A 14,255-nucleotide genomic window follows, 5' to 3' on the forward strand; every position below is an offset into this window, starting at 1 on the left:
CATTTAGCTGTATCTCTTCAATTTAGTAGTTAGAATAAATTTCAACATATACGTCAGCACATGTTCCTACAACCATTTTATACAGTTGACCACAACAATTTATGCTGGCTAGAAATCGCAGAAAATTACCGAGCCTGTTTCAATACACGTATTTATCAAGCGTCACGCAAACGTCACTCGAAGTGTTTTGTTATCCTTTTAAATGGTTTCAGTGACAGCCGCGAAGAAGAACACAACAACGACGAAAGCGAAAAGCCAACTGATTTTTGGAACGTGTGCATTCTGTGATAAAATTAAGACCCTATATCTGGTGATAATTATAATATATTTGCTAAATGAAATTATTCGGTGCCATCAGAGGGAAAGGCTGATTGTATGCGACAAAGGCGAAGATTATAACCGGCGTTACGAACAATATATAATTTAACGGTCATGGGAGAACATCATACCACTCCGAAGAAAAAATCTGTCTGCATGGAGAACGATGCAATCTTTAAAACTTTAGAGAAACTCACCGCCCCAGTCAGCAACAGTCCGAAGGTATAATTAGACACTTTTGTTAATTCAAAAGCTAATAACGAATTGTTTCCAGATACCAACCATCAAAGATTTCTGCATTTTAAAACCTATAAGCCGCGGTGCGTTTGGGAAAGTTTTCCTAGGCTACAAAAAGAATGATGAAAACAAGCTGTTTGCCATTAAGGTACCGAGTGCTAATTTAAATGTTGATTTGCGTTTCTAATCATAACATTTCCCTTACAGGTAATGCGCAAATCAGAGATGATCAACAAAAACATGATCTCTCAGGTCATTACAGAACGCAATGCTCTAGCCCTTTCTCATAGCCCATTCTGTGTGACACTGTACTACTCGCTGCAATCGATCTCGTCGGTGTTCCTTGTGATGGAATATATGGTGGGCGGAGATTTGAAGTCCCTTCTAGCTATGTACGGCTTTTTCGAGGAACCAGCGGCCCGTTTTTATGCGGCCGAGATTTGCCTAGCACTGCAGTACTTGCACGGACACGGCATCGTACATCGTGACATCAAACCGGACAATATGCTAATCTCGGCCAATGGGCACGTGAAACTTACGGATTTTGGCTTGAGTCGCATCGAAATGAGCCGTGATTTGGAGATTTCCGATTTGATCAATTGTTCGCCGAATCTGAATGCTCGCACACCTGGTCAGCTGCTTTCGCTTACATCGCATCTATCGTTTGGGTCGCATGAAAAGCGCCAGAATGAACAACTCGATAAGGAGCGTCTGCAGCGATCATCCGAGAATGAATCGGAATGTTCGTTTTCCAACTCACGACAGAACGAGAGCAAAATGTCTGGCGTGAGTCCATTCTTTTCAGCGGAGCAGAATGCCAGTCTGGTGGAGGGTCTTAATAAGGGTGATAGAGGGTCTGATTTGACATCATCGTATTATACGTGCAGTTCTAGCATTGATGGGAAAATAAGCAGCGGGAGCTATGAGTCTATTGGTGATGGTAATATTCAAATCACATTTGGCAGTCAGAGGGAGGAGCTGGTTAGTAAGGGCAAAGAAAACTTCGATGGTAATAAGGTTAAAAATGCAGAAAAATTTGGACAACAATTCAAAGATTCGTTTGAGTTTCTAGCGGTAACATAATATTGCGATTAGAAAACGTATTTGATTATAAAAAAAATATTTCTTTAGGCTCCCTGCCACAGGTTTAAAACGGCCATCAGCAACGATTCAGGCGTTTCGAGCCGTAAGAGCGATATATCGAACATCCCTGCGGAATTGTCCTCTATTGAGAGAGTAGAATGTTCCAACAACAGCAACAAAGATGACTACACGTGTTCTGATTTTTCACGCAGGTGTGTTTTCAGGCGCCACTTAAGAGCTTAAATAATTTACTAAGCACCGGTTCCTTCTTTCGTTACAGTATGAGCAACATTAATGAATCCAGCAATTCGAGACACGACTGCCATTCGCCTATTAAGAACGGTTCACGTTGCTTCAAGAGGCCGGAATATTTTAGGTGAGTGTATTTTCTCTAAATTTTATTATAATTTTAATCTTTTCTATGATTGCTCAGAGGAATCAAACGAAAGCGGCATCTGGTTAGCCGGGTGGACTCACTGACATCCGATCCGGACGGCAGTACGACTAGTACCGGTCTAACGCAGGAAATTGACGTTATGGACATCGGGAGTAGCACGCCGAAAAAGCGTAAGGCAACCTCCCCGATCAAAGGCGTTTTGAAGGTGCGCTCACTGTCGGACGATGAAATGCCAGTTAACGGACATTTGGGAAATGTGATGTTCTCAACGCCGGTCTCCTCGCAAAAGATTCGCCGCGAAGGAGGCCCTCTCGAGAAGTTGAAAAGTACTCGTTTTACTCTTCCGTCTTCGGTTGATAAGCCGCACAAGGTGCAGGCATTCCTTAAAATCAATGACGAATCCGTGATGTCTCCAATCTGTACTGGTATTTCCCTGACCAACAATGTAGAAAATACACCCAAAACCGTAAAGACACCATACCGTACTCCGAAATCGGTAAGACGAGCACCGCTCGGTTCGGATGAACGGATCCTGGGAACGCCAGATTATCTCGCACCGGAGCTTCTGCTCCAGCAGGGCCATGGCCCTGCCGTGGACTGGTGGGCACTGGGAGTATGTTTGTACGAGTTCATGACCGGTGTTCCTCCCTTCAACGACGAAACACCCCAGAAAGTGTTTGAAAACATCCTTAGTCGAAACATCGAGTGGCCCCAGGGCGATGAGTCGCTCTCGAACGAGGCTGTCGAAACCGTTGAGCAGTTACTAGAGATGGACCCACTAAAGAGACCCCAGGCTTCGCAGATGATGGACATGGCCTTTTTCGAATCGATTGAGTGGGACAACCTAGAAGCGACCAGTCCACCGTTTATTCCTAACCCAGACGATCCACAGGATACCGGTTACTTCGAGGCGCGCAATGTTATGCAGCATCTGAAGCTCTCTAATTTCGATATGGAGTCATACTAACTAGCAGCCGGACACTGGGGGTCGCGTGGAGACTATTGGTACTTTCGTTAATAATTTAGTGTGTATGAACATTGATTATAGAACAATCGGAAAAAAATGAAAGCTCACAATATTTTACTAGTAAGGCATATAAGGACATCATTATAAGTTGTTTTTATTATTAGAGATAAATTTGTGATAAATAAATGTCTAGTTGGTATGTGATGTGTTGTAGTTATTGTTGATTGTATTTTCTATCAACATTGTTCAAAAGTTCCTATCTGTTTTGATCGAAAATAATACTTTAATACCTTAGAGCACTACAGCGGGCAAACAATTTGAGCACTAAATGATATTTTAAGGTAAACATTTGTGTATTTTTAGAGACAATGGTGTCAAATATCGCAATCGTCGTAGATGGTGTTTTGCGAAAGTTTCTTTTGGCAGCATAAAAAAATGAATAATCTGAATTTGGAATGCATTTTCGGTTGAAAAACAACATGCATGTCGAGTCGAGTCTGATGGTAAATTATTGTAGCGAGTTTACAGCGGTAAAATTTCGCAACTAAACTTTTCCGGATTTTTTAACCAGCATTAAATTGCAAAACATTTTTTCTCAAGTCTGATTGTATGATGGAAAATACTTCAAACCATGAAGGTCGCTAGAATCATTCAAACGACGGCTACATTATTTTCTATTTTCACTCCAACTGCAAACTGCCCCGCAGTCGTTGATAGAGTCAGTAAGATCACTAAATGAAAAGCTTTTCATTCGGATGAAGGAAAATGTCCGTTTTGCGTAGTGAATGGATTACAGATCGTTATCGTTCCTGGAACGTAATGTGCTGCAGATAGGAAAAGGAAATCAGAAGTGGGTTAATCTTGATAAAAATTCAACATTTCTGCAGTGTGCTTACAGTGATGATGATGCGTTTGTTGAAAAAGTCATACCCGTAAGCATATGCTGCTTACGAAGAGACTGTTTTGATGATGCATTAAACTCAACGATTCATTGCATAGTTTTAATATTTTTATCGCCCTGGAAACAGTTCAATTTGAATCGATTCAATGGCATCAAACCTAATACGTTTAGAAACGATATGAACAATGTAAAAGACATACCTGATGTTTGAAACAAATGTATTAAAAAAATTTTATGTCATAATCGGTACTAAATCCAAGGTTTTGAGGATCGAATTAATTTATGTGGCGGGCGTTGAAAATAAATCAGATTTTATTATCGCTTAGTTTTATTATACTTACTGTTGAACTCCCATAATTCGAAGTAATTTCGCTTTTCAGTAAGCTTTCGAAAATCGATGCGACAGCTTTATCGAGGTACAATGTAGAGAAATGCAAATAGAAAAAAAAACTTCCTGATTTCAATTTTTTAAATTTCTGTTGCTAGTGAATAGAATGCTGTTGTTGTTAATAATAAAATTGGCATTTGTTTAAAGGTGTCAACTATATTCAAACTCAATAAAGTCATCGATGAGTTTTGCCATCAGTTTCAACATGGGGTCGTCCACATTCAAGTGGACACAAAAATCGTTATTTTAGATCCCCGTCCACCCTCGTGAACAAGCGTGGACATTCACCAAACCTTCTCCTTCTCCCCTTTTTGTCCACGTGGACTTTTGGAAAAATCAAAAAACTGTTCATTTCTGTGGTTTTATTTAGTGAATCAAAAAATGTTAGCAAAAAAATAACAAAAAAATTAAAAGCAACCCAAAACCGCCTAGACCATTAAAGCCATAAATAAAAAGAATCCCATCAAAATTCAGCATGAACGAATAGCTCGTCTGTCGCTCAGCTGTCACCAGCGAATTTTCACTTGCGTTCCCCAATACAACATTTTGCTCGCCTCGTTTACTTTAATAAGCGCCTATGCTTTGAATGATTGAAAACACTTTAAAACGTAAAAAAAAACAACAACAACACACTATATTTAAAAATTCACTCATAAAAGATTTTGACCAAAAACAAAACGGATTCAATATGGTAAAAAGCTTTTGTAGAAGCCGGAAAGACAAAATCTTCTCTGCAAAGTGGAAGAGTTAAAAAAATACGCAACATACTGATTGACAACATTTCGACTACAGAAAATAAGAAATAAGTAATTTTAATTTCAGGAAAACGGGTTAATCATAAAAAAAGGAAAACCCGAACACATTGAGCTCTAATTTATCTTACGTCAGGAAAAGGCCAAAAACTACTATCCAAAATTTATTCAAAAATTAACGTCAAAAAACTTTAAAACGTCTCTAAAAACTAGTAAGAAAGCATACAAAACATCCCTGATAATCAGAAGTAGTCGAGAAGAAAATAATGCTGAATATAACTACCTTCGAGTGACTAAACACACGTTAAGGAAAACAGAACAAAAATTCAGTTATAATTTTTTAAACCTTTTCTAAACAAAAAATATCTGACTTTAATCCAATAAACGAAAATTACTTCTAAAAACAGTTATGACCAAAAACGAAAATGATATGAAGAATAAAATTTACATGTGATAAACAAATGGAAATCGATTGTCGTTTCCAAAATTTTAATGCATATAATCGCACGCATTGGAACAAACCAAAAAATAGGACGCGACCTAAAAAGCTTGACAATATAACCATCTCAAACACATCTCCAAGTACGATCAGAAATTTACATTATCAAAAGTCTGCCAAAATGCCTATAAACGTAAAACAGCGGAGAGGCCCCAACTGAATTGAATTCCGAATTAAATAGAAAACTGTTCGAAGAGGGAGAAAAACGCCTCTAAAACAGAAAAAAACAGCTTAAACATGAATCTCAAATTAGTATCTAATAACTTAAAATGCAACTATAAACCAGAAATAAATAACAAAACTCAAGGAAAAACGATATCAAGTTTAATTCAAAATGCATAAAAACTCTAGTAAGTGTAGCTTGAAACATCTGAAAACACTTTCTCCAAATGTAAAAGATGAGTGCTGAATTTAGTTCAAAATGATTAAAAAACGTCACTGATCTCTAAACTGGTCAGTGCGTACCAGTAGTACACTCGTGTGCTAGTTGGCATAAAATAGACCTAAGTGTGGTCCAAAGCAGAATGCCCATAACTCCTATCCCTACCTCCACGTGGTATCGTCTGGGATACGAGCAACCAAGGGAAGATCGGTAACCCGGTGGGAACTTGGTTTTATGCTGACAGAGAAGGGGGAGCCGCTTGCCTGAGCGTCTGTTCCTCATGTTAGGGGCGGCTCAAACAGCGTCTGATCCGGAGCGGACGGCTGGCTTACGAAATGCGGTGTCTCGCCTGTTACACCCAAGACGGCAACCCCATCGCGAGACTAGACATCCGCCCTAGTAGCACACTGCCCTCACGAAGGAAGACCCGATGTAGAGAAAGAAGCGTTCCAGCTGTGCTTAGGAGAAACTCTACAATAGCTGCCCGCGTAGAGACATCAAGATCATCATCGGGGACATGAACACTCAGATCGGTAGGGAAGACATATACAAGCCGGTGGTTGGCCCTCACAGCCTACGCACCATGACAAACGACAACGGCCAGCGTTGCGTCAACTTCACAGCTTCCCGAGGACTTGCAGTGCGAAGCAGCTTGTTTCCCCGAAAGGGCATCTACAAAACCACCTGAGGATCACCTGACCGACGTACAGCAAACCAAATTGACCATGTTCGACGGCCGGTTCTTCTCGAACATTTGGCTTGGACCACTACCTAGTTGCGGTAACTTTGCGCTCAAAACTGTCGACCTTATACCACGCGTGAAACCGCCGAATCCCGCGGCTTAATATCAAGCAGCTCCAGGACCCCCAGACTACGGAGGAACAGCTCGAAGTGGTACTACCCACGGCAGAGAGGCTCGGCGCATCGCCTCTCGAATACGGCTGGGGCAGCATACGCACAGCTATCGGGGAGACCGCAACGACGACATTGGGAGTGGAAGCACCGAGCGGCAGAAACGACTGGTAGGACGAGGAGTGCGAGACAGCGATGAATGAGAAGAACCGGACCTGGGCGATATACCTGGGCAGGTCAACGAGAAAGAACAAGGCCAATTATAAAGGGCACGCAATGACATGACCATGATTCTCAGACAAAAGGTCGTAGGACTACGGTATTTTTCTATATGTTTTATCTAATAGTGCATTTTTATTTGCTGAGACATTAGAGCGCTTTGAAAAATAACTAAAATAAATAAAATATATGAATGAAACCTTATCTATATTGGCACCTCCATTTCGCAGATAATCGAATTAGAAAAACATTTGTTCGTAGGGCGTCGTACACAAACTACGTAACGCATGAAAGGGGAGGAGGGGTAGTTGAGACCGTTACGTAACTGTGACGTTTGCTCAAAATTGGAAATTTAGAAGGGGGGGTCTGAAATCTAGGTTTTTAGCGTTACGTAATATGTGTACGACGCCTAGCTTGTAATGACAAGACAAATATTTGAATTAGCGAATTCGGTAGATTCTTCCTTTATCAGTAAACAGCAAATACGAACCTATTCGATATTCAGAACGATTCACTGCACCGGCCGCTGTCCAAAAATGAACACTAAAAAAATATGCTTATTTGCAAGGCTTTCTTCGCTATCAGCAACGTTTTGTAAAAGAGAAAATTCAACTAGCCACTTCAATTACAACACTTTGAGGCACCAAACGGTGCCAGTTGTCGATGATTGTTGTTTTCTGGTTATTCCGGGCAGAATTTCAGCCATTTAAGTACTTTTGCAATAACCATGTACTACTAACAGCCACCAGTATTACGGGTGAAACCGGCACTATTTTGCTTTCCTCCTTTCAACGGCTAGCACCTAGCGTCCGTACTTCACTGATATGGTTTTAGTATGAAAATGATGGGGTGAAATGTTCAAATGTACCTTTTATATCAAGGTTTGGTCAAGGTTTGATCAATTGGAAACAGGGAAGAGTTAAGGAGAGAAGAGAATGGCAAGGGAATTAAAAAAGAAAATTAAAAAAGAAGAAAAAAAGAAACAGAAAGTGACAACAACAAATCGTTTACAAAGTCAGATCAGTTGTATCCGTTAGTGTCGGCTGTGCTTGGGAAGAGAGGTGGTGATTGGCTGCTCGGTATGATTTAGACAATCGATGTTATTTACCAATTTTTCAATAGTGTATCTCAAACAATAGGTAGTTTTTGTCACATAAATTTAACCGTGAAAGAATTTCTGATCGATTGTTGCCAAAACCTCGATAACCTGATTTTTAAAAGACTAAAATACAAGCGCTTAAAACCTGACCGCTTTTCTCTGTTTTTTCCTGGTTGAAATATTAGATTTTCAAATTCAGGTACCTAACTGTCGGATTTCTCCATTTTTGATCACTTATTCAAATAAGTTTTAACTGGTCACTTCACAACGCGTCAACTCTTGTTCACGTCTGTCTCAAAAACTGAACCGGATTGCCGGATTTTCTGAAGGACTTTTGATGGTTAAGAAGAAACCCAAAGGACACTCAATGGTCAAGAAGAAATACAGTGCTGCCACCTTGAAAAGTTTCGTTTATGAGTTTATTCATACTCGCATATGAGCGAGACGATTGAATGCCGTCAACGCGACTTGCTATTCATTCACTTTCACACGATTGATTTATTCAATCGGAGGGCCGATACACGCTTATCGAAAACGTTTAATCCTAATTTATTACGCAGATTTTTTAAAACATTTTATCGTACCTCTTTTTTAATTAACCGCCCTATATATTATCCGCAATATTATCTACATCTTTCTCCTCTTCTACTCTAGCTAATTCTAGCGAACAGGGTATTACCAGTATCTATCTTGTAATATTTATATATTTTGGTTCCGTTTGCATTTCGAATCCACGTTATTGTTGGTCAAGAAAAAAAAAGCGGCTTTCTATAGGCCTGGATTTCAAGCAATGTTCTGTTTTTTCGAGCAGTTGTAAAGATTTTAGAAAGAAGAAAGAAAAGAGCCCCTGGCATCTCTGCGAGCTGATGACAGGTCTTGTTGTGATATTTTCTGAGCACGATATCAGAATAAGCTTTTTTAAAAGTTATACTTGAAAAATATGATTAAACCGATCATAAGCCTCACGTTGAAAATATTGTTGATCGCTTTGCGTAGGAAATTAAATAAATATACCTCCGCTCTGGGACGTAGTGCAACAAGCAAAAACTAGATTTCCAAGAAAATTTGGTCAAGATTTTGCTCGCAGTCGCAAAAATGTTATGTACAACATTGGAAAAATGAAGGTAGAAGGATTAGTCTATCAAATGACGAAATAGGTACCTACGTACTGGAAGATTTGCAAAGCTAAACGCCTTTCTCGCGATCAATCAGTAGGCCGGAAAAAGAATTTCGTGATTATACCTAAACAAAACAAGGTGAAAAAATCGTTCCAAAAATGTTGCATTACAGAGAAGAAACCCATAGAGGTTATGTCGTTTGTTGACATGAATTTATTCCAATCCTAAAACTAGAGGAAGCTCTTTTCAACAGACACGCCCGACTGCTAAGAGCGAGAAAAACATTTTTCATGATGGTACTGGATTAAATGATATAAAGGAGCACCGTGGCTATGATGTGGACGTTTTTCTCTCATTTTTTTGTACCAACAATGCTGAGGTAAGTGGATTGACGATTTATATGTGTCGATTGTTCAAATACCTGCCACAACGATCTTGTTTGAAAGCTATCTGTCTACCCTTTCCACGCTGGGTAAATCCCCTTCCTCTAGCACCTCTCAGTTTCGATCTCAAGGTACAGTTAAGCTTTCTTTCGTCTTCATGCTTTTTCGCCAAAGATACTGCATATTTAGTCGTTGCTCTGGTCATTTTCCTGTAGAAATATAACATAATATTCATGTTGTGCATTACTTCATCTGATTTCTACTAATAACAAAAAATTTAACATTAAAATTATATTCTTCACTTTCAATTTTGTTCAAATACAAAACACATATTTATATCTTTTATCGTTCATTCATATTATTATAAATTCCAGATATTAACTACCAGTTCGTTCAGATAGTTCACTCTATTTTAAACCGTAATATCGCACCAACCCGGTTGAGGATTGAAATTTCTTCTCTTGGCTCATTGGATCGAATGAATGTGGAACGCATCAACCCTCACGAAGATCGGAATATGTCAGGTGATTCATTGAGTCATATCCTCAGAAGCATTGGGTCGAACGTTCCTCATGGAACGCACCAAACCTCTCAAGGATTGGATTATGTCCTGCGACCCACCGGGTCCAACGCTCTTTACAGAACGTACCAACCCGCTCGAGGATTGGATTTTCTCGACTAACCCACTGGGTCGAACGTTCTTTATGGAACGCACCAAACCTCTCAAGGATTGGATTGTGTCCTGCGACCCACCGGGTCCAACGCTCTTTACAGAACGTACCAACCCGCTCGAGGATTGGATTTTCTCGACTAACCCACTGGGTCGAACGTTCTTTATGGAACGCACCAAACCTCTCAAGGATTGGATTGTGTCCTGCGACCCACCGGGTCCAACGCTCTCTACGGAACGTACCAACCCGCTCAAGGGTTGGATTTTCTAGTCTGACCCACTGGGTCTACCGTACCGTACTGGATCTCATGGATTGGATTATGTCCTTCGCCAGGTCAATTCAAAACATATGTAGATCGCAGCTTTGAACTGTTTGTTTGTCAATTATCCGGTAAAGAAAAAAAAAACTAACGTCTAAATCTAGTGCGTATTTTTTGGCACATATTATTTTACATATAATTCATTCACAAATTTCATACAATCAATATTATTATTCACATATAGGTGATCAACAGTAGTACATTAAACAACGGCCCAATTTCGTAACTAGTAACTTTTATTTCACAAACGATTATAACTGCATTCTATCCACGCCATTTTAAGGACACGTTTCACAAGTTAAATCGCCATTTTTTTGCAGTCCGCACTTTACTTTTGTGGCCGAAAAAATCCTTTTAGTTTATTTAAACCCAGTAATTACTTTTTGTTGGGAGCGATTTGGTTATCCTAGACTTTGCCATTGTCGGATTTCTCCATTTTTGATCACTTATTCAAATAAGTTTTAACTGGTCACTTCACAACGCGTCAACTCTTGTTCACGTCTGTCTCAAAACTGATCCGGATTACCGGATTTCCAAAGGACTTTTGATGGTTAAGAAGAAACCCAAAGGACACTCAATGTTCAAGAAGGGATAAAGTGCTGCCACCTTGAAAAGTTTAGTTTATGAGTTTATTCATACTCGCATATGAGCGAGACGATTGAATGCCGTCAACGCGACTTGCTATTCATTCACTTTCACACGATTGATTTATTCAATCGTAGGGCCGATACACGCTTATCGAAAACGTTTAATCCTAATTTATTACGCAGATTTTTTAAAACATTTTATCGTACCTCTGTTTTAATTAACCTCCCTATATATTATCCGCAATATTATCTACACTAACTTCCAGATAGACGTAGTCCTACATCAAAACATTACGGACTGCCGAACGAGCTCTTCAAACATGGGAGGGAGGCGCTGGCTAGAGCGCTGCAATGGGTCATTTCCAGGCTTTGGGAGGAGGAAAAACTGCCATCTACAAGAAGGGCGACAAGCTGAAGTGCCGCAACTACCGCGGTATCTCGCTTATCATTGCCGCCTACAAAATACTCTCAGAGATCCTATTCCGTCGTCTATCACCTTAAAACCACTTGGTTCGTGGGCCAGCCCCAAGTGGGTTTCACAGAGGGTTAAGACAAGATGATGGACTTTCCTGTTTGCTGTTTAACATCGCCCTTGATGCACACTTAATTCATCTCGGCAAACTTCCCAACAGCTGATCGAGCTTGGCGAACTTTTCAACAAATATCAGCAATATATTTCGACGAACATTCAGCAAATATATCGATTTACCGTGAACCAGCAAGTAATGACATCTCGCCTGCCGAAGTTCATGAAAATGCTACCGAAAACTTGTAAAACAGTTCGCTGAATTTATCAGCTGTTGAGTTCTCGGCAACAAAATCTAAGTGTGTGATTTTCACAAGGTCTGTTCAGCTGACTTTGACATCATAACACGTAACTTTGCGACTGAAAGCCGAAGCCGGAAGAATCGAACCTCGAATAAATGCGTCGAAAACGAAATACATGCGAGCGAGAGGTCCAAGGAGAACAACATCAGTCTCAAGTCTCTGTAGACGGCGATAAGCTTAAGATGGTCGACGAGTTCGTGTATTTGGGGTCACTGGTGACCGTCGACAATAACAACAGCAAAGAGATCCAGAGACGCATCCTGGCTGGAAATCGTGCCTACTTGCAGTTGACACTGCACAAAACCCTGATAAGACCGGTAGTCCTCCACGAAATCGAGACAACAACGCTTCCCGCGGTGAACTTCAACGCCTGCTGCGGATTATCTACGGTGGAGTACAGACGGACGACGGAGAATGGCGACGGCGCATGAACCACGAGCTGCACGCGCTATTTGAAGAGAACCCCCTTGTTCACGTCGTAAGGATGCCGGACGCCAACCCTGCGAAATCACTTTTCTTCAGTAACCCCTCGGCGCCAGAAATAGAGGGGCGTAGCGTACACGATGGCTCGACCAGATCGAGGGAGACTTGCGGGTGAAAAGATGCCTGGGGAACTGGCGAAACACAGCCTAAAACCGAGCAACATGGCGACAACTTCTTGATAGAACACGAGCCACAACGGCTCTCGTCTGATTAGCAAGTAATTAAGATCTCTAGAAAAAACAACAAGGGAAACAATGGTTTGTTACGCTTTGGCCTCTTCAAAGAATTAATTTATTAATTTAAACCAAATTTAAGATCATTTCCTTAGTTTTTTTGCATTTCAAGAGCGTTCCTAAGCATTTTCAGTTAGTTCGGAATACCTCATTTCCTTTATACGTTTTCTAAAGGCTTTTCAACATAATTTCAGACGACTTTTTTATCTATTTCTTCTTTACCTGCGAAAAATTTTACAGTCCTTTTCAGTTAATATATGATCAGTAGAATCACTGACCTACGGCACTAACAGTCTCTTCCGAGCCAAGCCTGGAACCTACGACGACTGGCTTGTTAGGCTAGCATCGTACCTCGAGACCAGCTGGGAGGTGACATATAAACAAGGTCATATACCATTCAATATGAGTATTTCTGGATTCGAGATGATGCCCAAAGGACCAGGAATCAACTCCAGACGGCATTGCGAAACTCAAGATGGTGACTTCCAGTTTCCGGCAAACAGTCAAAGTTGACCAAATATTTCATATGAATACTTTTAGAATCGGGATAATGTCCAGGAACCTGAAAACGGTACCAGACGGACGAGTTTTCTGGTTAATCGTTTGTTTCTGGGCATCATCCTGATTCTGGAAATACCTATATTCGAAGGTTATTGACCTTGTTTTAATTGATTGTTTCTATGGCCGATGTCTGTTCGGGGAAGGTCATTTTAAGGTTATACAGGCGCAAGAAAACGAAATTGAAAACGAGACGAAGTAGAGATGGAGAAATCTCATTGTTAGAAAGCTTTAAAACTCATCAAAAGGGCTAAACTAGGAAAACGCTGATTTTATTCATAAATGCACAGATTTAATGCAATGTTGTTGGGGAACTATAAAATTTGTTTCATCCTACTAAAATTTATGGTATTGAACTTGTTTTTCAGTTTCATTTAAGTTGCGATTTTCATTGTCTGCATTTTGCTAGTGAGTAACGCTAACTTCGGAAATCGACTCGTTTTAATTTTTCTACTGGTTATAGAAATATAGACAATAGAAACTTCTCACCAATTTTTGGCACATGTTCTATTATTGTGTCATAAGTTTACAGTCACACAAAATCTTTCGAAGAACCCTGTCGTTACTATTACTTATTTTACGCAACCGAAACTGAGACCGAATTTCGACTCAGTTCGTTTCGTTTCGACACCCAAACTTTGTAATGTCGCACAGCCTTACTGTAGTGCAACAAAACCAACAAAACATAAAATAGAACAGCACGCGTGCGAATGCCGAATGCTTACAGCTTAATCAGAGCCGCACAAGAGAAAATAACCTCACGTGTCATATTAGTGAGTAGCGAAATAATTTGATTCATGTGTTAGCTCCGATGAAAAGCTTCCGTGAGGAAGCTAGAGACATATACGAGTTTTCTACTAAATGGGTTTGATGAATGATGCGCCATCACGTCGGGAATCAAGTGTATCAACATGTTCAAATTAAATGTTCTGTAGGACAGCGCGAATAAAGCGACAGATTAGCATGAAACGACAGTATTTG

General features: G+C 40.3%; 1 protein-coding gene across 1 annotated transcript; it reads left to right on the forward strand.

The window, feature by feature from the left end:
• Nucleotides 1–216: 216 nt before the first annotated feature.
• Nucleotides 217–3,166, forward strand: LOC129727847 (serine/threonine-protein kinase greatwall). Its single transcript, XM_055686070.1, has 6 exons — nt 217–540; nt 593–703; nt 763–1,629; nt 1,687–1,850; nt 1,919–2,014; nt 2,072–3,166. The coding sequence occupies exons 1-6, from the start codon at nt 433–435 to the stop codon at nt 3,000–3,002; spliced, it is 2,277 nt and encodes a 758-aa protein (XP_055542045.1). The 5' UTR covers nt 217–432; the 3' UTR covers nt 3,003–3,166.
• Nucleotides 3,167–14,255: the final 11,089 nt, after the last annotated feature.

This window comes from Wyeomyia smithii, chromosome 1 (assembly GCF_029784165.1).
Source record: "Wyeomyia smithii strain HCP4-BCI-WySm-NY-G18 chromosome 1, ASM2978416v1, whole genome shotgun sequence".
Classification (NCBI taxonomy): domain Eukaryota; kingdom Metazoa; phylum Arthropoda; class Insecta; order Diptera; family Culicidae; genus Wyeomyia; species Wyeomyia smithii.